General features: G+C 40.6%; 1 protein-coding gene across 4 annotated transcripts in view; it reads right to left on the reverse strand.

Annotated features, from left to right (window-relative positions):
• Positions 1-5,343: 5,343 nt before the first annotated feature.
• Ntrk3 (neurotrophic receptor tyrosine kinase 3) overlaps positions 5,344-24,258 on the reverse strand; it is a 383,383-nt gene continuing 364,468 nt past the window's right edge. For 2 of the 4 annotated variants that reach the window (XM_076936090.1, XM_034522621.2), the window contains one exon: positions 5,344-21,187. In XM_076936090.1, the coding sequence (XP_076792205.1) occupies positions 21,002-21,187 (186 nt within the window). In that variant the 3' untranslated portion in view covers positions 5,344-21,001. The remainder of the gene's footprint in view (positions 21,188-24,258) is intronic. The other 2 variants (XR_013111122.1, XR_013111119.1) reach the window with 2 other exon arrangements.

Consider the following 24,258-nt stretch of genomic DNA (forward strand, 5'->3'; position numbering starts at 1 on the left):
AATATAAGACCCTACATGTAACACTTTGGACATATCTTCACACCATTCTATATTCCTAAAAACCGACAATAGATACCTTTTCCAAGAAAGAGAAATTGAGATGCAGAGGAGCTAAATGACTTCTCTAAGGTCCACAGTTGGTGAATGGATAAGGAAGGCATGGATAGAATGTGAGATTTTTTTTCCTAGCAGGGAAACAAGACACTATAAAACAAAATCTCTTTTCTTTACAAAGAAAAAAAAATCTCACAGGAAATACCAAGTAAAAATAAAACTTGCTCTGCAGTCAGACTGAGATATGATTGAATTTTCTCCTACCCCAACTTGTTTTGTGTCTTTGAAAAAAAAAATGAGGCTGAACCCCTTCCCCTCCCACAAAGCATCCACTTCCTGGCATGGAAAGGGAAAGACACAGAGGCACATCTCACAGTAAGTGATTACAGTGACACAATGAGGGTCTGCTGTGGTGCCTGGTTAATGTGCAGAAGGAAAAAGGAAAGAGACTTTTATTCTTAGGGACCAGGTGGGAGGACCTAAATGGAACAGAATCATTAGGGCGGGTCCTCTGCCACACCTGAACTTAAGGTGCCATACCAGACATGGCAGCTTGAGTATGTACCTGCAGAGTCTAAGCAGGAACTGGAGGTACTAGAAACAAAAACCAGTGTAAAAGTAGTCTTGTTTCTCTGGAGAAAATGTGAAATTATGTGAGAGATACTGTCCCATGAAAAGCATTTCCATGTCTATCAGAAAGTTTTTTTCTGAATAGTCATGTTTGAATGAACACTTGTATGACAAGGAAAAGCACCGTCATGTCTTTCTCAGAGTCTATTGGCTAACCATTGACCTCTCTTGGTTTAGTATGAAAATACTCTGGGACATTCCAGAGTACCTTTATCATCCTCACTCCTCTCTTTATCTTTGAATGAGGGAAAGTGGTCTCATCTGAAGATGGCCATCAGCTCTCTTCTCTCTGTATGAGCATAAGCCACGATTAAGAGAGGAAAACTGATGATTTCATAAGGACTGAAAAACAAGGAAGGATGAAAGAGACATGGCGGCCATGATTCACTTGTAACAACCAATGTGTATGCATACATGTACATAATTGTGTTAAAGATCATTTGTGCTTGCATATATGGACTAGTGATTGCAAGTGCTGAGGGGGACAGAGACCAACCTCTGGTGATATTTTAGGAGTTTTCAACCTTGTGGTGTTTTGCTTTGTTTTGTTTTAGAGAGAGGTTCACTCTGGGAGTTGGGGAGTACTGTTGGGCTGGGTTTTTGTGCCTGAGCTCCAGAACACTGCCCACCTCTACCTCCCCAGCAAAGGAGCATGTATAGTTTTTCTAAGGGTCAAATTCAGTTATCTTTACTGGCTAAAGCACAGGAAGTGTCAATCATGAGTCCATATTTATAAGGGAAATGTCTGTCATAGGTATGAAGGATAATAGTAAAGTCTCTTCACAGTGGAGATGCAAGTGTCTGAACTTGACCATCATAGACATAACCAAGGGCTCAGAGCCCAGCTCATCCCCCAAAAGGACAGAGTCCCCGATGAACCTCCCATCAATAAATACCAGAGCAGGTGCCATGAAATTCCAATCAGAATAATTTATAATGTGAAGTCAGATATTATATACTGAGAAATAAATAAACAGAAATTGTCAGTCAAACTCTTGGCAGCTGGGGCTAGCGTCAGAGGCAGTAAATGAACTAACTTCATAAATCATGTTTATGACCAGCCCCATTGCACATAACTGCTGTGGGGTTTTCCATTCTGTTGCAGGAGGCCGTGGTTTGTTGCATTTTACAGAGGTAGGAAATGAGCAGTTCCAGTGTGTCCCTGTGGTAGTGACACAAGGGTGTCAGACCTGGATTGAGGCATACCTTTCTCTCTAGGTCAGTGTGTGCATAACGGCTTAAGAGGAGGGCTCTGGCTTCTCTCCTGGAATAAAATTCAGGAGAAAGCCAAGGCTCCCAATGAATTCTCATAAGGTATATTCCAAAACCCTAGTACTTATTATGCACAGCTCAAGGACATAATGAGTGAGAAATTTGCTCCATTTCAGAGGAAGCCCAGGGGAAATCTCTTTATCAAACACTGTTTGTTCACTCATCGCTCACTTCAAGAATAGAATCTTGCCTTTCGTTGCCCCCTCTGCACATCAGACTCTCTTGCTCTTAGCAACTTACATTGTCTTCTGTTTATTGTGGGAAACATAGTGTGATTCTGGAAGGAGGCAAGGTATGTAGATGGAGGCCCTTAAATGTCTTTACATCTTAAGGACTAGCATATCCATGCTACATTTATCTCTACATCAATTACAGTAATTGGATGGATGGATGGATGGATGGATGGATGGATGGATGGATGGATATCTTAAAAGAAATACATCTTCCCCACTGCATGTCCTTTTCATATTTTTTCTTCCAGGCTGAACCTTCCGTTGTGGTTTTGGATGGGAGGCATGGAGTGCTGATTAAGAACACGTGTGTTAAACCCAAGTGCTGGCTTCGAGCTCAGACTTAGCCTTAGCTTGAGTGGATTTGGACATGCTATTCAAATCTCTGATTAATACATTTATAGAATGAATATACATACTATCAGTGTGTGACCCCATTAGAAGGAATAACTCAAATGGAGAACTGTAACAGAGAGCTTGGCAAATAATGATATTTGGCTTAAATATGAGCAATTGTTACTAGAGCTGGGCATCTTGCTCTTTCTGCAGCATCGTTCTATTATGCCTTAGTATCTGTCCACAAAGACTGTTTGAATATGAATGTTTAAAGGAAGATGAATGTCCTCAAGCTTTTTAGAAAAAAAAAGGGGGGGGCTATGAGAAAGACAATCATACAAAAGAGCTGAATTCATCCAAGGACTGCTTTCTCATAAATCCATGGTATAAAGTCAGAAGATGGCCTCATCCTGCAAATGCCCCTTCCACATCTACAGCATCTGACTTTTCCTAATGATACTGAGACTCCTATACAACTTGACAGAGATGCTGCCTTTCCCCACTAGGCTGGTTTAAAAGCATTCCATGGCTCTTGCAGATCCTCAGCAAGCAGCAAGCAGGGCAGTAATTAGACCCTCTGCTGAGCCCTGTGCTGCTGATTTGAATAATTTGGAACATTGGTGGTGGAGGGGAAAGAGGCTAAAATAGAATATCTACCTGGTTAATAGCCACATAACCTTGAGTATCCCAACAGGATCAAAGAACATAGGCCCAAGGTAAAGGGTCCGAAAATGTGTGGTGAAGTATTAGAGAACCGTCCAGGATATTAGTCAATATATCATTTCTACTAACCTCACTTTGGATATCAGCTTTTGTATGTCTCATGAGCACCTTCCAGGCCTTTCTGATGTCTACATCCTATAGATACCAGGTCAGTGTTGCTATTTCTGAAGTGTCTTTGCTGGGCCATTACATCTCAGTGTTGTCACTAGGATGTCAATGCCTTAGGACTACACTGTCTTAATAAAATGAATTCATCAGCCATGTTCTGCCACATTGGGAAATGTTTTCATTCAGTAGGTTGTCTCTGGCTTTGTTTACCTGAGAATCCCGCCAGTGGAAAGTTGAATAATATTGATCAAGGACTTTCAAGATATAGAAAGTCCAGACTTCTTTGACTTTATCAGATCCTTGGAATATGATTCCAAAGTAGATGGAAAGTAGAGTCCTGAAGTCACAGAGGCCATCACATACAAGAAATACACCTAAAGGTCGAGGTTGACTATTCCAGTTGTAACTCTGAATGTCACCTCTCAATGCAACTCAGTTACATTCCATGACAATATAGGCTGTCTTCATCACTCTTATGTCAGCAGATTGTTCAGAGTTTTGGATACTGAATGTTTCCATGAATAAGGTTTAAAGGCAACTTAATGGTAACCTTTTCAATGTAATCTAGACAGTGAAGAATGTGAAATTCAATTCAGATCATTAAACATCATTTAAACAAACACTATGCTCACATCACTGTATAAAATAATTAGTCTTAACCGAACAAGCTTAATCCAAGTTCAAGTTACTCACCAAAAGGAACTTATTTACTGGCAAAGTATGTCCAGAGTGAACAAGGGGTTCTATTTATGACCCTATAATTTATGTGATGATGTGTCAAAAGCCAGGTGAAAATGTGACAGCATAATTTTAAAAAAACAACACATTACATCTTCTTGGTGTGACAGAATCCTTCACAGAGACACATGCTTGAAATGGAATTTGCCTGTCTTCTTTACTGGCCCTAAGGTAATAACCAGATACTGCTTATACTTGTTTGTTTTGTTTTGTTTTGTTAAGTGGCATGAATAGATAATCTATGTTTAAGTAAATTTGATACATGTAGATAAGGAAGATAATTTTCTTGCTGCCCCAAATCAAAATATGGAACACAAGTGGATTCTTGGTGACGCTCTTTGAAAGGTGCTGGGCTTAAAAAAATGAGGCAAGTTTACCTAGAGATATGGCCAAGCAATGAACCAGAAGAGTTGGAGCTTCACAGAGCTCACACATTCCCTAGATTCTATTACCTGATTTTTAAATAAGGAATTAATTGTAAATAAGAACTAACAGTTAAACCACTGACTCTCAGTTGGGTTAATCCCTTCCCTAGGGAGCATCTGGCAATGTTTAGAGACACTTTTGATCAGCACACACTTAGCCCTGAAGAGGAGGGCTATTAATGCTTCTAATAAAAATGCATTTATAACAATATCATGTGATAAAAAGAGCAGCTTTTCACAAGCAAAAAAATTATCACTACTCCAAAATGTGAGCAGTATCAATATGGAAAAACACTTCAATACAATTTTCTTCATCTCTGTTGAACCCTTGTCAGTGGAATTACTTTCTGTGTGCTCAGTACCTCTCCCTCACACCCTTTCTCCCACAACCCATCAATGCCTTTTAAAGAAGTTACTGAAAATAGGTCTTGATAGATCACCAAGTAATTATGTAAAAGAATCATAAAATCTTTGGGGTAAGAAGAAGTAAGAAAATATATTTTGTCTCACATTGGTAACTTCTGTGACTTCCAAAGAGATATTGAATATACAGCAAAGAAAAACCAAAACAGGATCCCATCATGATGTAAAGCTACTGAGATTCAGTTCTTTCCTTAGGTCCTACATCAACTCCTGGAGGCATGTATGTAGCTCTTTAAAAACTCATTTCAACCCAATATTTACATTATATCAACATAGGAGGGTGGAAGCTTTCAAGATGATGCTTGTTGCTATGGTGTTTGCTCATATTCAGACCTACTCCAATCTCAGCTTACCTTTAAACTCAACACAATAAATCCAAAAAAAAAAAAAAAATACCAATGGCATTGTTGTTTTATTCTTTATTTGAGAAGAGACCCTACATAAACTATGTCAGGAGGATACAGGTCTACACATGATCTCATCAATCAATAAATGAAGTTGTTAACATAACATTGAAGATATGATACTATGAAGAAGACAGATGCATGACCAAGGAGTATTTACAACTCTCACATATGATATATTTATATTGAGATGGATATATACATATATACATGTACATGTGCATATACATACATATGTTCATACATACACACACATATATACATATATATGTATAAAACGATTTTAAACAAAAACCAGAAAAAGAGTTTTTCCTTCTTGTAATAATTGTCACTTGGAAGTGAAGAATGGTTGGTTTTTGTTAGTGTCAAGGTGTTAAATCTCTACCCCCACACGTAACTCCAACACCCATAGATTTTGATGAAGACACACATTTGCCTTGGGATGGATGGAGGGTGAAGAATGGGATGAATATTAGGGGTCGAGAGTGAAGGACATGCACAATGAGAGAAATGACCTTTGGTGATTCCATTAAATCATCCTTTTGTATTAAACATAAATTATTAATACAGTTTTAAAAAAATAAGTTTCTGTTTTCTTCTGTGGTTGAGGAGGAAGGTAGGCAGGTGGGAAGAGAAGAAGAGTGGGTACTTTCCTTTCCAATACAACTCTTCATGTCAACTGAGAACACCTCTTTCTACCCTGGGGCTATCTTGTCATTTTATTAAGTTACTCTTGGTTCTGTTCTACTTTGATTTTGCCCTGTTTCATAAAAAGGAAGTTCCTGGAAGTATTTTATATAAGACTATGAACTTGTTCTCCAAAGGCAAACACAGTCATCATTTTAATTAGATCGATTCTTCAATACTTGCATACATCTAAATAAAGTTAGCATAGACAGTGGAATTAACCTATGAGAAAGAAAAATAATGGAAGAAAGGACTTCTCAAAGAAGGGGTACTATGAGTTAATCCTAGTGTACATAACACCACAGTCTGTTATATTATCAGCTTGGGAATCCAATCCTGGGAAGCAAGCATGATCAGCACTTCCAAAAAGCCTGTGGAATAAAACAGTGGGCATCATGAAAGAATAGTTTTGTTAAAATAAAGATGGAATATTGGTCACTTGGATTTACATAAACAACCTAAGATCTAGGTGAGCATATCTCAGCTCTGCTTCTTCAAGTTCTTTAGCAATTAACAGTAATTTGGAAATACTCTACCCATTAAGGAATATCCCCCAAGCCAAGCCATACTGTTGCTTACCACAAACTCAGTGAGTACATTTGCTTGGCCCCAACACTGCTGTGCACACATATCACACATGTCCCCCTATGCCACATTCATCATTGTTCAGCAGTTGCCATAAATAAAAATAATCCTTCAGATTGCCACTATAGTTATACAAACATTGGGAAATATACACAAACACATGGGGTCAGACAAGATATAATCACTTTACAGATATTTAGTACAGAAAGCTTAGGGATAGAGGATGGAAATCAGTTGCATCAGCACCCAAACTTCATTTGCAAAATTCCTCTCTGGGAATAAAATGTCCTGCTAGTGCTCTGAAGTAGGTACCAGCTGATTTTCCAGATATTGAAAGTTTGCTGCACAACATCAGCCTAAAGATAAAGGGACATGTAATGTCCAGTAGGAAAGAAATCAGTGTATATCATTTACACGGCAATAAATCCTTCATTTCCCTTGAAATAAGATATGTAAAGTAGCACTTAGTTTAATACAAGTTTTGTTCTGCTTTAGACCTAGCTGTAAAAAGCCATTCATGCAAAAAATTACCTCCAGTTTTAGCTGGATGTTTAAAGGACACTTCTCCTGAAACAAGACCCTTTCACTTAAGGAAGGGAAAAACATTCCACTCAGGACAGCCAAAGCTGGCTGAGAGTAGAAAATACAAGACTTTGGTGTTTACAGGGCACTTGCCTTAAGAACCCAGAAGTAGCACTGAGCTTACCTCTTAAGAGGCAGAGCTAAATGTGCCCTTGACATTTAAGTTTTTTTTTTTTTTTTTCCAGAAAAAGTACAAGAACCTTGCTGGGGTTTAGTTCTGGTCTGTTCATCCTTGGGCATCACAGGTGCCTACTCTCTGTCTCAATTTATTCCGCTTGCCAGAGAGTCATGTGTTCCATGAATGATGAATTTGTAGCTTTTTTGTTTGTTTTGAAGAAAATATTCTCTTATGAGGCTCTCCTTCAGCTCATAGTCTTTTTTGTACAGATCTTTTCTGTACGATGAAGACAAAGTTCTCCTGTCGTAACAGATCCTAGTAGAGGATATTTGACCTGCCCACTTTGTCTTCATTGAAAGCCACCCAGAGAAATGCATGCTGTGGTCCCCTTAGTGTGACAAGCATAAGCATAGGTCAGCCCATTTAAGAAGGCAAGGAAAGGAAAGCAATGTGTTTCTCCTCAAACCCATTCCAAGATGAGTTCTGTTGAACTTGTTCCTCTGGAGCCTGGCTTCAGCCTGCCCCTACTACTTCTTTATCCTTAAAAGAAATTCTGCATGATCTCTCATCATTAAATGCTATGGAATGTTATAAGTAATAACGAGGGGGAGAGGCAGGTGCATAAGGGACAGAGAGAAGAATGGGAACTGGAAAGAATGACAGATTAATCAGGACTTAGATAATTCAGAGTTCAGAGGCAGCCAAAATGGAGTTCATGTAACATCAGAAGAAGAAGAAGAAGAAGAAGAAGAAGAAGAAGAAGAAGAAGAAGAAGAAGAAGAAGAAGAAGAAGAAGAAGAAGAAGAAGAAAAGGAGAAAGAGCAGTATCAGTAGCAACAGAAGAAGGAGGAGAAGAAGGAGGAGAAGGAGGAGGAGAAGGAAGAGGAGAAGGAGGAGGAGGAGGAGGAGGAGGAAGAGGAGGAGAAAGAGGAGAAAACAGCTGCTCTTCAGTTACCATCTTGAAAAGGGCCCCAAAGAGAGAGTTCCAAGTAAATAAGAGAAGACTGTACTGCCTCTGAGGCGATACCTATTGCTTATGTGTTTGTGTGTGTGTGTGTGTGTGTGTGTGTGTGTGTGTGTGTGTGTGTGTGTGTGTGTGTTATAGGAAAGCTGGACGATCACAAAGCATAGTGACAACATGTGCTTTTGTTGCTCTCGTTTCCCCAGTGTCCATTTTGGAGTTGCCTGGGAGAAGCTAAGAATTTCTATTTCCAATCTTACTGTGATTGTTTAAGGCAAAAACAGCTGTTGAACATCACACAAGTTTAAAAACTTGATGCCAAAATTCAAAGTAGTATTCTTCCACAAGTTTCTGATATGTCTGGTGACAGCATTATTAGGCCCTTCTTTGTCCTCAAAGCTCATAACTTCATCTCCTCCGCTGTGAATCACTGCCTCTGTATGCATACAATCAACCATTGCCTTATAGATTGTGAACACCATGTATATTTTTAAAAAAGTGTTTGTCAATAAGCAGTATTCCTTATAGGAGTTTGAAAGTCAAGGGTACCTAATAAAGAAAAGATTTCTGTCCTAAAGCATTCCCATCAATAATATTTCAGTGTCTTTACCATCTCTGTGGTGAGAAACCTGACTGTGATAGTCTATATTTTTATAAGCAGGCCAAAACCATGGCATAAACAACTATACCAGGCTTAGGGAAAAATTAAAGCTATTTCTGGATGTTGAAACATGGTTCATGAATGAAGTTTTATGAGAAAAATTCTGAGAGCTTGTGAGACAACTCAAAGAAAATAAGTTAAAAGTCTTGTGGTCTTTATTTCTCCATGACATGGGTTGTTGCCCTTCCCAGGTATAATAGATGAGAGTAGGTTTGCTTCAGATTATGCATTGCTGCTTAATTATGTTATTCAAAGATATTTCCAAGCATAGGTTGTCCTTATGACTGTATACAGCCTAAACTCACATGAACTTTGTTCATGACCTTACTTAACATAAATTTTCTGGTGCTCTGAATGAAGTTGTCTATTATATAAGACCTTAGTCTGGCTCTACTCTCTGAGCTTCACATCACCAGCTAGAGTGGTAACTCTTGAATTGTGAAAAATTAAAACTATAAGCACCTAAATTTAAGAATAAAACATTCCAAATTGAGGATCTGTGGGTAGAAAATGATGGGAAAAATCTGTTCTTCCCTTTCTGGAAATCTAATTTCAAGAGTAGACCCCAGATGAGAAAACTGATTGCTGTCCCTGGTGCTGAAAACAAAGAGCTTAGTCACAGTAGAATTTACACTTCTGGGATGGGCAAAGCCAAAAACTACCTGTGAAACTAAATCGTCTTTTACAGAGGCTGACATTAGCTGAAATGTCTCAAACTGTATTCCAAAACTGTATTTTAAATGCCGTTTGAAGCAAAAAATACTTCTGAAGCAACCTTAATACCGGTGAGAAAGAATTAAGGCCTTGCCAAAATCTACAGAGGGTAGCTTACTCTAAACTGTCTAAGATGCCCTATTATTCAGCCCTGTTGGCCAAGTTCCTGGCATGAATTAAAGATTCCATTCCTTCAGAAATGAGGACCACAGAAAGGTAGAACACTAGGATCTGCAGGTGTTTTGCCATTTTTTTTTTTTTTTTTTTTTTTTTTTTTGCGCTGGTATCAATGATGAATATGAGGTTGATTTGATTTTCTATGAATATTTCAGAAGAAAATATTTGGGGACTATTGTACCTTGTTCTCAAACATGGGCCTTTATTCCTTTGTAACCCTAGTTTTATTGTCACTTCCTAACAAACTAAGCAGAGCTTTTGCTGTGCTTGACAAAACGTCCAAATGTATAAACAACAGCTTTTCACCTCCAGAGCCACATGCCAGTACATGCACACATACATGCACACGCACACACACCACAAAATAAAACTAGTCTTGAAAATAGAATGTATTTGGTATTTCTTTGCTGAATAGTATAGGGCTGTCTGCTGTCAAAATAGCACTGTTTTTTTCTTTCTCCTTTAGTCAGAATTTTCTTGCCCCAACTTGCTTTCTTTTATTTTTAATTTGGAAAATCTTTTGTTTCAACCTACCAGGGTCCAAACACATAATCAGGAAGACTTCAGCTACTATGATATCAGTCTCAGAAAATAACATGGGCCATTTGGGGTCACCTCCAACTGCAACAGGTACCAAAGAACCTTTGCTTTTAGACATAAACTATAATAAATCTTTGCAGTCCTTGGAAAGGAAATATTCCCATGCCCGCCCACCCCCAAAAGCTAAAGGTTTGGAGAAGGGGATGAAACCAAGCATTAAAGTAAGTTCTTACTGTTCCTCCTAGCACATCAGCTCAAACTTTCTATAGTCAGCAAGTTACTTCCCAAATGATACTTCTGAGATCCTTAATTTATCAGTCATGTCTACAGGAAGGAACATCATGAAACTATTTGTTCCAAGCTTGCCTCAGCAATGTTTGGAAGAGCTTGTATCCTCAAGATTATCAGAGAGAATTAGAAAACATCACCCTGAACCAGTTTGCCATCTGCAATTTCACACCACAATTTACAAGCATATCCCAATTTGGATTTTCATTGCAAAGAAGCTGGGATTCTTTCTTCCTGGCAGGCAACTACAGGGGAAAAGTCACTCAGATAGAGTCTAGAACATGGGTGCTGTTTTCCTGTATCAGAAAAACAAACACTGAGCCCAAGGTCAAAAGAAAAAAGAAGTTGTGATCTTCTGAACTTGACTGAAACATTTATGAGTTTCTCAGGATTCTCAGTACTTGGCTTTATTCTGCTTTCTCTCAAGAGTGGTCAAAATCCTGTTACAGCACACAGACAACATTTTGTCAGACATATCATACCTGATGGCTACTTGGAAATTGAAGGGAAATAACATTTGAAAGATTTCCCTTTCCAAGTAACTTTCATGGCAAAGAACTTAAACAGTATTTGGCATCACAAACACCTGGGACATTTTTAGGGACTGTAAATGACTTCACTGTTGTAACCTTGGCAGTCTTGCCTCAGGATTTATTGTCTAGGGTTTCATTTTTCAGCCCAACACGTTCCGCAGCAGGAGTCCCTCGGGAACCAACTCTATTGTGCTTTAGGGCCATTGAAAATGAGGCCTGACATTTGGTCCTCACAAGAATAATTGTCTGCATATTTTGATTATCCCTGTCTTCTCCTTGTGTGGACCACAGTTCCTACAAAGCTTCAAGATCATTAGCACTTTGATACTCCCTGCAAGATCAGTTTCACCACTCAGTTTAATGAGGACGCATCAGGCAGTCTTACTTTATCAGACGTTATTCTAGAATCTATAGACTGTCTTCAGAGCAGCAGTGAATGGTAAAGAGTTGAAGCAGAAGAGATGCTATTTGGCTTTCAGTTGTTCAGAGTTCTATGCCAGAAAGTGAAATCTACCAATCATTCCCTCTAAGTGGATAAAATGTCCCTTTATCCAGGTAAAAAAATATAAGATATTTTCTGTTACAGTATATACAATGGTTATTTAAAGTAGGAAACTGTTGATGACTAATTCTAGAAACCAGACATGGAAGGGAAAAAGAAAAGTGCACCTCAAACACAACACAAGTCAAAATTCCCAACACTATGAGCAGTACCCACTACCCAAGTTGTACCAGAGTCTCCGGTGCAAGAGCAAACTGATGGTGTGCTATTGAGGCGCTAATCATTTGGTCCATGGAGCTGGAAAGAGACTGATGGGAGAGCAGTTTGTTTTTTTCTGCAGAAACCCAGACTAGATCACAACATACTCAGGCTAAAATGAGGAGCCACTCACACTTTCCTCTGCTTTTTAGAGAACAGAGCCTGGCCTAGACAAGCTGGAGTAGAGAGCTGGGGACAGGTGGGATTTGGAGTTCAGAGGAAGCTGGAAGTGAGCAACTGAACATATTGTAACAATAGTCCTGGCCCCTTGGAGTAGGAATTCTGCAAATGTGCACTCAGGGAATACCTGATATGATATACTTTGTCACTAACTAATCTGAACAATGGATTAGAACTGAGTGGCCTTTCCCATCACTGATGTTTGAAAAGAAGCACAACCTGCAACTTGTTTGCCTGCTTTCAATTAATTGTTGATGACTCCAATTATTCAGCCAAGTGCTGTGTATCCCAGCTTCCTAGCTTCTAGCCCAGCTCTAGTCTTGTGTCCCAAGGACTTCATATCATAGTTCAATTAGAACACTGGAATTTTTTAAAAATAATCTCCCTATACTAGTTCACCCTTATGTTCAAACATAATATTTGTGATAAATCTGTTACCCTCTTTCCCCCAGAAAATTAATTACAAAGAAAGAGAATCAGGGCTCAGTCTAGTTTTGTACCTTGAAAAAAGATAGGGAGGAGTCATACCTTTATATATAAAAAATGTGAGAAACTTGGGTGTTTTTTCCCCTCTATCAAAGGAGCCTCAACATTGTAAATAACTTAAAATGAACAAAGAAAGTCATAGGCTTTGTGCTGCTAATACACATAATGTTGAGCCACAGTGAGGAAACTACATGTGTGGGGCACTCATTTCCACAGATACACTTAGATCAATGAAAGCAGCACAAATGGGACATTGTTGTCTATAGGCAATAGAAATACCCAGGAATTTGTATGCATGTGCTTGCTTATATGCAAAAATGAATAAATATCATAAATAACAAAGGGATGAATATGATTCGTTCTATGTCAGCATGAGGATCTAGAAAGAATACAACTCTGATAATTGCTTTTAAATAAAGCCATCAAGATTGCCCCTGTGTAACTGCTGTATTACTCAACCCAGAAATCTATTTTCTCAGTCAATAAACACAATGTCCTTGGCTAAAACCTTTCAATTCTCCTAAAGAAATATCTAAGAATATACAAAGAGATTCCTACTACTTACACTTAACAAGCAAAGATGGAAAAATAATCTGAAAGAGAGTCAGTTTCAAGAACTATGCAGAGAAATTTGTTCTTCAGACTTAGGCAGATCATTCTAAAATCCTGAGGGTTTTTTTTTTTTTTTTTTTTTTTAATGTCTGGAATTATGTTGAGTAGCTTTTAAGAGTCTGGAGTTGGCTAGAGCCAAGCTGGAGGTCCCTTTTGGTGTGTGAGATGCACAGATGTACTTTTGTTGATGCTTGCCATCTTGTCTGAGAGGTTTCATCTGCCTACAAGATCTCAGTACAGCATCTTTTCCTACAAAGAAAGTCGATAAACTAGTGCTTAGTGGTTCTCAACCTGTGGGCTGCAACCCCCTTGGGGATTGACTGACCTTTTTACAGGGCTACCTAAGACCATCCTGCATATGAGATATTTATAGTATGATTGATAGCAGTAGCAAAATAAGTTATGAAGTAGCAATAAAATAGCTTTATGGTTGTGGGTTCCAAAAACATGGGGAACTATATTAAAGGGTCAAAGTATTAGGAAGGTTGAGGATCACTGGCTTAGATGGTTAGTGTATTCTTTATTCCAGCCAGCAAAGTATAAGTCATGGCTGCCGTTCTTTAAAGGAATAGAAAAAAAAAAAAAAAAAACCACTTGTATAGAGGAGGAGCCCTTCTAGCCATCAGATCCCACCCACCTCATCTGCAGTCATGACCTTGTTGCATCTGCTGTACTCTTGAAACCCTGGAAGACTGGAGGCATACAGATAGACCTACCCTGAGTCTTAGCTTCTCAGAAGACCATTTTACTTTGAGGTCTGCTGTAAAACTGTTTGTCATGTGAGTGGCTTTCATGTCTTGATTTGCAGTCTCCTCCTAAGGGGGTGGGGGGCAATACAGTGACAAACATTGTCACTCTGACCAAGCAGCAATCTTGGCACAAGACTCTATCATGTTCACAGAAAGGCCAAAGCTTCCATTCTGGGTGTCAGACCCCAGCCACAGTGCCTTTGCTCCAGTAGGCTAAAAGTTCATGAACTGTAAGAACAGTAGGTGGAGACAGGAGAGGGAGTTGCTGTGGGTGGGCCACCAAGGGTTTCAGAAGGGATTTACAGGGACATGCCACATGCATCTCAATGAGCTGTGCAGTCAAATTTAGTGCACAGAGGTTAATCTAGATGTCAACATTGTCTGACAGCACTGAAATTACTCCAGGGCAGGGATCCTTCAGAAGTCTTAATATAACAGTCAATTCCTCCTGCCTGCAGGAAATGAAAGTTTTCTGCTTTGTGTGCCGAATCATTCAGCGCCAATTTTCTCACTGTTTGAAGTCCAAACTGTTTGTGGTCCTGGGCTTCACCTTGTATTAAGATTTTCACAGACTTTAAGAAGCCAGATCTTCTTCCCATGGAAGCCAGAGAATGTGAACCAAGGGAAAGAAGGAAATGAAAAATCAGAGAAAAGAAAATGTTTACATAAATGCACTCCTCTCCTTCAGATAGCAGAAGTCACCGGGATTTGGACCAGGCTGAGTCTTCCTCTCCAGAAGTAGATTCAAGGGCATCAGGTAAGTGTCAGGCAGCTTTTAAATAGAGATGGGTGAGAGACTAATCCCCATTGGGAGGAATTGAGGAGGCCATACTACTTCAGAGAACATAAACTTACTTTCATTTTAAAGTATCACTCCCATGAATGCTCCTTAAATGAAATCATAAATACCAGACTTGGATTTGAGCATGTGACTTTCAGTCCTTTGAGAAGTACTGCATCTGAAGGATGCTAGATTGCACAGAGTGTGGCTGTGCTCTCATGCTACCTTTCTCCCTGCAGAAAAGAAGTCTAAATTCCTGACAGCCTTAAATGAGAAGAGACTGAATCATCTCAGGGATACTGAATGAAAGCAATACCTAAATGCCTGGAAGCTTCTCAGAAGGAGGAGCTCAGCAGGATCCTTGTCTTCTGTGTTATCTCAATCCTCTTTCTATTAGAAACATCTATTTTATGGACTATAAATCTCTCAAGAGCTCTGAGCTTAGACCTTGATGCTCCAATATATTCCTGGATGGATAGGGGACAAAGTTAATAGACTTTACTCTCTTACCTCTAAAAAAGAAAACTTTGCTTACTGGTTCTACTGGTTTAAGACATCATTCTTATGGTAAATATCAAATCAGGCCTTGTTTTAAAGTTGGAATCTAGCTGCCCACAGGAAAAGCGATATGAATTTTATAACTTTGGAGATAAATTCCAAGTACTCACATATTTTAAAGCATCATAATATAAAATCCATGATGTTATACAATTTAATATTGCTAACAAGAAAGAAAACAAAAGAAAAAGTATTCTAAATTCTCTCAGGCTGAGCCTCCATCTCCACAGAAAGGTGCTTGTGTTAGTACATGAGAAACTTGTTGTGTGCGCACGCGCGCATGCACACACACACACACACACACACACACACACACACACACACACACGTGCTTAGAGAGAACGTACAAGACAAATAGAAACCTTGTCAGAAGCCAAGACACAGGGCCCTGGGTAGGACAGCTCAGGTGCAGAGTGAGATGCCTAATACCCAGTGTGTTCACACAAATAGCCACCCCCTCCACCATCCTCACCAGTACCTATTGGAGAGAGAGGTCAATTAGTATCCTCTCAGATTCTCTCTGCTAGGGCCCTCCTAGGAGAGGCTTCATCTGCAGGGCTGGTACCTTCAATACCAAATCCCAAACAAAATGTAAGTAGAACGGGTTTCTGTGTGATGTGTTATCAAACACCAGGAATGAGGATGTTGAGAAGCTCAGATGCTATTGTCAATATAATTTAATGTAGGGAAAAGCAGGTCATCAAACTTTATAAAATAACAGTTTGGGATCTTTCTCAATGTCTCTGAGTTCTTATCCACCTTTACAATTCTTATCCAGGAGAAACATAAGGTGCCAGGAGAATCCAAAACCACAACTGATTTGCTGATTCCAGGGAGACTTCTCTTGAACTGTGTGACCAGCCAGTGGATAGAAAGAGTACATGATATGGCTAGAGCTGAAAAGGAATATTTCCTTCTGATTCAAGTAATCCCCAAATAGGTTCTGAAGTCCAAGCTAATGTTTTAATGATGCCCAAACTTGGAGTTAACCCTCCCAGCCCTATTACGTGTTAGTTGAAACAATTTATTTGTTACAAAGTAAGGTGAATCTTGAAAAGCTAAAATCAGAGTGAAGGACTACCGTTCACAGGACCTGAGCTCAAGCTGACATTTTTTTGCTATAAGGTAAACACCATGTGCATTTTAGCAAGCTGCTGTCCAACCAAAGCAGACACTAGACACTACAGAGATGTTTGATGGTAACTTGTAGGACTGCTGAAAATGTGGGTTCGTTGACTGATCATCCACAAATATTCTATGCTCCACACTAAGCAAAGTATTGCAAAGATTACAAGTCTCAGGTGAGTGTAAAGATTATACTGTTGCTGTTTGGTTCATAAAAAAGAAACAAATATGCCACTAGTCTATTCTTGAGTGTAGAAGAGCTTGGGAAAACCAAGTACATATACAAAATCTCTTGGTTTCTGACCCAGAGTTCAGATTACTACTTACCTTGCATGGGAGGTGGGTGGGACTATATATGGCAGACCAGTTTCTGCCAATGAGGACATATGAAGTGAGAAAGATGGCTAGAAGAGAAGGGTGGTTTCTCTTGAAGAATACAAATATCAATTTCCTGACTTGTGTGCCTGGATCCACATCAGTGTCCCTCAAACACACCAGGCACTGATTATGCTTAGTTCTTGTCAACAGTAACTTTGTTTTCTTTCCCTCCCCACTTTTCACTTCATCTCTCATTTCTAGCAAACATGTTCAGGATAAAGAAGTAGATGGGACTCAAATTTAGCCTTTCAAATGGAAACTGACCCTACCGATGCACCTATTCTAAAGTAATATATCTTGGGTGGGAAGACTGATAATCTAAGAGATGCTAATTTAGCCCAAATCCCATGAGTATCCAAGCACTAAGGCAGGGTTCTCAGTGGCCTTTCTGATGTATGCAGTGCTCTTCCAGCACAGTTAGCTCTCACTCTCACTTCTGTATTGAAGTTCTCCTGTGGGTATTGGCTTCTGTAGTATTTAGCACCAGAAGTACTGCACTAGTGTGTCGCCAGAGATGAACAGCACTGTTCAGTTATATCCCAGAAAAATGGAGGATCTTCATCTCCAATGAGAAATTTTCTCTGGGAATAACTTGTGCATGATCTGCTGAGTGGAGGAAGCCCACACTCCTTTGTGTGTTGACTAGAGAAGGTTTAGTTACCCTGACAACCACTCACAGTTCAGAGATGTAATCAGAAAGAACCATCAGGTTCATGTCCAAAGCAAATAACTAAGAGAACCCTTGTCCATGATACATTGGACATCTGAGTCACCCTTTGTCAGTTTAGGAGGGGCTTAGGTGACAGTAACAGGACACAGAGTTAAGCCTGGGGTCCCTGGAACATTCACAAGCATTCATAGTGGTGTTGACATCAAGCTAAGTACTAAGTTACTGCAGCATGCTCTTTGAAGGTGTAGTTGTGTTTACGTAAAAAGCAGGACAGAACAGTTGGCAGCGACTAAATGGGCTGATGTGATGCTAATTCTAGACTCACTGGATCACATTAGATTCTTTAAAAATAAATAAATAAATAAGTAAATAAATAAACCACCAATAACAATTTTCTGGTCTAGGAGAAAGCTGGGGTAGGGAATGAGACAAAACGCTCCCCCACCCCCATGGCCTGAAGTAGTCTCAGACACTTTAGACTCTTCACATGTTGTGACAAAGGTGAAGAAGAAGATCAGATTGACTCACTGAAACCAATCTCAACCTAAGTACAGTATGTCCTCAGAAACAACCTCTTTCCGCCCATGTGAGGGCAAAGGAGGATTTTCTAGGTATTTCAGAGTGATGCTCCGAAAAAAAAAAAATAAGGTGACTCAGTGCTGTTAGAAGCTAAGAATTCAGAGCTAGAACAGGATGAGGGCACAACAAGGGTACCTCTTATTTTGCACATAGAGAAAACACGACACAGTGAAGATAGTGGCAAGGAGTGAGACACCATGCACACCCCAGAGCACTAGAATACACTTCACTGTCCAAAGCCTGTTCTCCATTTCCTTACCCTCCAAAGCACCTCAAACCCCTTCTCCACCTTCCAAGGTTCACATGTAAAATCCCACTCTACACAGAGAGGATGTCAGGAGAGTAAGAAGGTTGAGTCTATTATGTACCCCTCCTAACTCCACAGTTCTCTCTCCTACTATTACATAGGCAGTTAATAATGGAAGACACAGAGAGAAGGTGACTCTGATGCCAACGTGGGTGTGCGTGGAACTAACAAAGGACACATGAGCAAGTTCACCCTGGTCTTTTCTCCTAACTTCCCCAGTAGGGCTCTAAATGCCTTCAGTTCTCCATTTCTTTAAAAAACAAAAGGCTTTAAGAGATTGTTTTCAGAAAGGATAGATCTTGGAACAGCACTAGCACTTCTAACTAGACAACAGGTTCCCCAAAGGCCCCTCTAGGCCCCTGCCTGAATGCCTCCCCTGCCTCCCCTTAGTCAGACTTTCAGATTAAAACCTGAATGGAAACTTCCACCCAGCATTCACATCTCTAGCAGAGGCCCAAAGCCTCAGGTGGTGGACCAATTCAAGGAGTACTAAGAGGAGTAATTACCATAAGATAGCAAAGGTTTCTTTTGAAGGGATCAACCCAAAGAGCTTTCCCCTGATGTCCTCAGGGGCCAGGTATCTAGTACAGTAAGAAGTTCCACTCTGAAATCCCAGTTAACTCAGCTCCCTCCCCAGGCCAGCTGAGCAGCCGCTGATCCCCGAATCCCAACCATGGCTACAATCTGAGCACAGCTCTTTTCTATTTGAATAAAAACATGTGTTGATCTTTAAAAAAATAAAGCAAAACCACAACCACATAATCCAGTTCTAAACCCGCCATAGAGTTGCCCATACTTCAGCTGCCTTCACTGGCCAGGGTACCCAGGCTCTAGACTTCCTGCAGCTGGCAAGGAGAGGGGTAGTCAAAGGCTCCTGGGAGCTTCTGATAAGAAAATGTCAGTCTGTTAGGTAGCTCTGTGCTTGGGATGCGGATGCGGTGGAGAGACAGGTACCCTAGGGAGAGCACATGCCCTCCTCCCCAGCAAGACAGGTCTGTGCAGCCAGGCTCTTTGCTCCCTGGGGCCACTCTTGTTGTGTATGAGAGCTGTCCAAAGAGCTTCACTTTTGCAGTCCTCTGCAGCACAGTGGAGAAGGCAGTGATTCCCTTGGTGCTGGGACCCAGGGGACAGGCCCCAGCCCAGATGCTTCATTCTCACTCTGAGTCAGAGCTTGGTCCTCATTAAGATGCCAAGTCTGCGGCACAGGCCACTCATTGGACATCTTCCAGAGAAGCTGCAGCCCCTCCCCCGACACTCAGCCCACAAAGCGATTTCTCAGTCTCTGCCTTTTCACAACAGCTCAAAGGCAGATGCATCAATCCTTCCAAGGGCTGAAAACGTGAGGAGAATGTCAAGGGCTCAGCACAGGTGCCAAGTAGATTCTTTGCTGGCTTTTACCAATGCCAGCGCCTGGCTCCTTTGAAACGCACGTGCCTCGGGCTCTCACCTGGATTCCTTCCCTGGCAGTGCGGTTTACCCAGGACTTGATAGACCCTCCGGATAGGGGGGAAGCAAGATAAGAAATACAATTCAAGGGGATGCCTAATTATGACCTACAAGGAACTAAGTCTCTTGCTACCAGAGCCCTGAAGCCTGCTGTGTCCACATTAGCAGATGACAGCAGAGAACATGGATAGTAAACCTCCAAGCTCCCCAAGGGCCTGGAAACAAAAGGGCAGGCCAAGAGTCCTCCCAGCGATGGGAAGATGAGTGGCAGTGCCTTGGTAGGATTCAGACTTCAGCTGTACTTACTTCCTCGTTTCTTCAATCCACCAAGTCCAGTTCTTCAAGTTCAGAGGATGAAACTCTTCAAACCTAGTAAGGATCTTGAGCGTGATTTAATCCGGAAGGGTGGGGTTAGTTCTCCCCAGAGTCCCCCGCCCTTTCTTGTTCGGTGGTTACCCGACCATGGATGGCTTTGTGTGGTCTGGTGTTGGTATTTGTTCAGTATTTACCCGTAGGTGTCATCATTGATTTCCAAAAGCATCAGGACTATATACTTTATAGAATGGACAAATTAGAAAATTATCCCAAAAGAGGAGGAAAAGGGGAAGAGTGTGGAGGCAACGGTAAAGGCAGACCAGAGATGGTTCCGAAGGGCCTGGACTTCAGAACAGTTCCCTTGCCAGACACTGTCAATGGGTCACGCTTGCACACTGAAGATTGTGTGCCACCCTGCCTCATCCCTGCCTCTATCTCTGCTGGGTCAAGACTAAGATCTCCAAAAAGCCAGACCTGAAAAAAAGCATGGGCCACAGCTTAAGTCAAGGGAATTTCATTTGTGTTAATAATAATATTTAAATTTTTCTTCAGTTATTAATGTCTTATCATTTTCTGTATCAGCAGCTTCTCCGTATTAGAGAAGGTAATTCTCTGTAGATATAGATAGATAGATAGTTATATATATATAAATATATATGTCAAACTGCCTTACAGGGTATCTTTCTTTTGTTTTTTTGTTTTGTTTTGTTTAAATTCAGTGTTGTATGTGTAGCAGGCACTTGAGTTTATATGAAGATGTTCGTTTCCGTCAAAGATGGAAGAAAGGAGTTGGGATGAGGAAAAAGAGGAGATGAGGCAGGGAGAGAGGAGGCAACAGAGTATAAATGCTTGGCCACCAGTCACCACTAGCCAAGAATGTCCAGGTAGATTGGGGTGGCCTTCCCCAAAGCATGGAGGATTTTGTAAATCTCCTTAATATTCAGCCGCTGTTGTGGTTCCCTCTGCCAGCACCCCAGCATGACATCATATACTTCCTTCGGGCAGACTCGAGGTCTCTCTAAGACACGGCCTTGGGTGATGCATTCAATGACCTGAAAGAGCGAGAATGAAAGAAGTTATATCCAGAAGTTTACTCAAAGCTCATCCTTGGTCCTGGGACTTCTGCCTAGCCCAAGGTATGAACTTTACCCAATAGAACAGCTTCAGCCCAGGCAGAACACACACAGGCAGAAGTCTGGTTAGAGAACAGCCTTGGTTTTCTTCTCCACCTGAGCAGAGGCTACAGAGGTGATGAGCAGTGTAGGTGGAACTCACTCATTGCTGCTCTTCATGCTGGACCTGCTGGGCCAGGGCACATGAATTCCGAATCCACACAGGTACCCTTCCCATTTGCTTTAAAGTTCTGCAGTCCTGGTTGCCATATGGACAGCCTGGGTTACATTCCTCTCTCACCTTGTTGTAGAGATTGTGTCCTGACCACCATTCCTCCACCTCATGGCCTCTGTGATTTTGAAAAGCCCTTATAGAGCTCTGTCTGTCTACTCTCTACATACCTGTCTCCTGTCAATTCCTATTTATTTTCATTTAATTGTGAATGTAAGTCTTATGTGGGTGTGCATGTGTTTGCATGTTCACGTGTGTTTGCATGGGTCCACATGTGTGGGCAGATGGGCATGTATGTGTATACATGGGTGTAGAAGTCCGAAGTTGAAGTTTTGTATCTTCCTTGCTTTATGGAATCTTTATTGAGGCAGAATCTCTTTTTAAACCTGAACTCACTCATTTCAGTTACTGCTCTAGCCAGCTGCCCCTGCCTTCCCAGTGTTTAGATTTCAGGCAGCTGTGGTGCTTGCTCAGGGCTGTATTTGTGGGTTCTATGGATTTGAACTCCAATCCTCATGCTGTTAAAGCAACAGGCTGATCCATCCCTCAGCCACTGGTTTCCATTTAAAGCAAGTTCTTCTCCCAGCCACAGCCTCGTTCAAACCATCCTACTTGCCTCTGAGCATAGCACCCTTTTCTAAGGAAGGTCTACCTTCTGTTTTGCAATAAATTGTCTGTCTTGTTTACTTTCAGATTTTTTTTTTAGTATTTTATTGGTCCACATTTTTTACATTTTTTTTGAGATTATACTATAATTACATTTCTCCCTTCCCTTTGCTCTCTCCAAAGCTCCCATGTATCCCTGCCCAAATCTCATTCAAATTCATGGTTTCTTCTTTCACTTAGTTCTTTCTTTCTTTCTTCCTTTCTCTCTTTCTTTTTTTCTTTCTTTCTTCCTTTCTATAATTGTTATTGTACTCATATATGTATATGCATATATTATAGATCTCTAAATATTACCTTCTCAGTTCATAGAACATTACTTGAATGTAAGACCATTGGCAACCAGTTTGTAATCTTCCCTGGGAAAGACCACCTTTTCTGCTCCCAGTTTTTCTCTGTTGCTGATAGTTCTTTGTAAGCTGCTAGATTCACCACTGCCTGGATGGCCAGCCAGTGCAAACCAGTTACCCTCAGGAGACATCAACATCCTTGTCTGTAAGACTGGAATCGAGAGTTCCACAAACTCTAAAAAATTCACTGTTACTACAATGATGGCTGCAAGGTGCAGGAGACCCGTGTGTGTTCTTTACAGTTCAATTTCAATTCCTCAAAGATGTTTCCTTTGAAATGCTGGGAATTGAACCTGGGACCTCAAGAGTAGGCAATTTTTTTAATTACCTATCTGTACCCTAAATCCAGACACATTTTAAGATAACTATTTACTTTCCCACAGGTGTGTATCCATTTCACACAGTATTAAGTTACATAAGGAAATTTTAATACAAGTGTAATGTACTTTGGATGTATTCCCACTGTGTGACTCTATTTCTCTCATCTTTTCCTTAATTTTAACACCAGACTTTATTTCTCTAATTAGCAAATACAGTATTAAGCTTCATTATAGAATTTGGTTTTATTTAATTTTTCTTATCCCCTCCCTTTTCTGCCCTTCTCTCTGGTACCACTTTGTTCACCTCCACCATGGTCACACCGCCATCCTTCCCGCTCTCATGTCTCCTGTCCTATGGTCCCTCTTGCAGATTTCTCCAATGCCCCCTTTTCTCTTCCCACCACCACATTTCTAGTTTCATAACCAAATCCCACACTCACTCTCATGTGTATACATACTACAGACATTGTGGCCTATGTTTGAAATATGCAGGGAGGTTTCTCAAGAAGTTAAAAAATGGTGCTACTTTATGGCCCCACTGTACTGCTAAGTGCAGGCATATACCTGAAGACTTGTATCCTACCACAGAGATACCAGCTCACATATGGTTATGGCTGCAGTATTCACAGTAGAAAGGAAATAACCTCTTTTTTTAAAAAACAGTTTGGTTTAAAGAAAAATTGAGAGAATTATTTATGGTTCCCATTACAACCTGCCATTTGCCTGCTGTTAGCATATTACATATTACATTTGGTTAATACAACATTAGCCAAATGCAATGGTTTATCCACATTTTCTTAGCTTTTAACCTCCTGCCCTGTGTTATTCCAAGATGCCATCCAGGACACTACATGCTATCAATTCATGTTAAACTGGGTTCTGCTGAAATGCCAAGCATTTCTTTACTGAAACTGAAATATGCACATTTTCCAAAACTTCAGTTAGTTTTCCCATTTGTTTTACCTTCTCTCTAACTTTATTACACTGTGATTTCAAGCAGGTTCCCTCAAATTTCAGCTTCCACGTTTGAAGATTGTTTGTGATGATTAAAAGAACAATGTTTTGTGTAGTCTGGCATTTGAACAAATGTTTTGCTTCTCTTCCCTACGAGAATGTATTTAATGGTGTAAGAACCGCCTCTCTTCTACTCTTCTCATCATCTTCTGTTCCCTCACTCCCTCTACCTCAAAACCCTGCCGAACAGTGCTTTGTCCTGGACTTCTCAGATTACTCTGATCTGGACACCTTCACTGTGCTAGCCCCCTTCTGTTCACACTCGTTATGCAGTCTTCGGTGGCACACTGGGGTCATTGCATTACCAATGTGATAAGTCTTCAGGTGCTTGTGTTTACCATTTGGTATCAGACTTCTCTCTATTCTCACCTCTATTCCTTCCACCTTCAGGGAGAACGATTCACTGCAAACTGCAATAGCTTCTGCCTATGC

This window comes from Arvicanthis niloticus, chromosome 1 (assembly GCF_011762505.2).
Source record: "Arvicanthis niloticus isolate mArvNil1 chromosome 1, mArvNil1.pat.X, whole genome shotgun sequence".
Lineage (NCBI taxonomy): Eukaryota > Metazoa > Chordata > Mammalia > Rodentia > Muridae > Arvicanthis > Arvicanthis niloticus.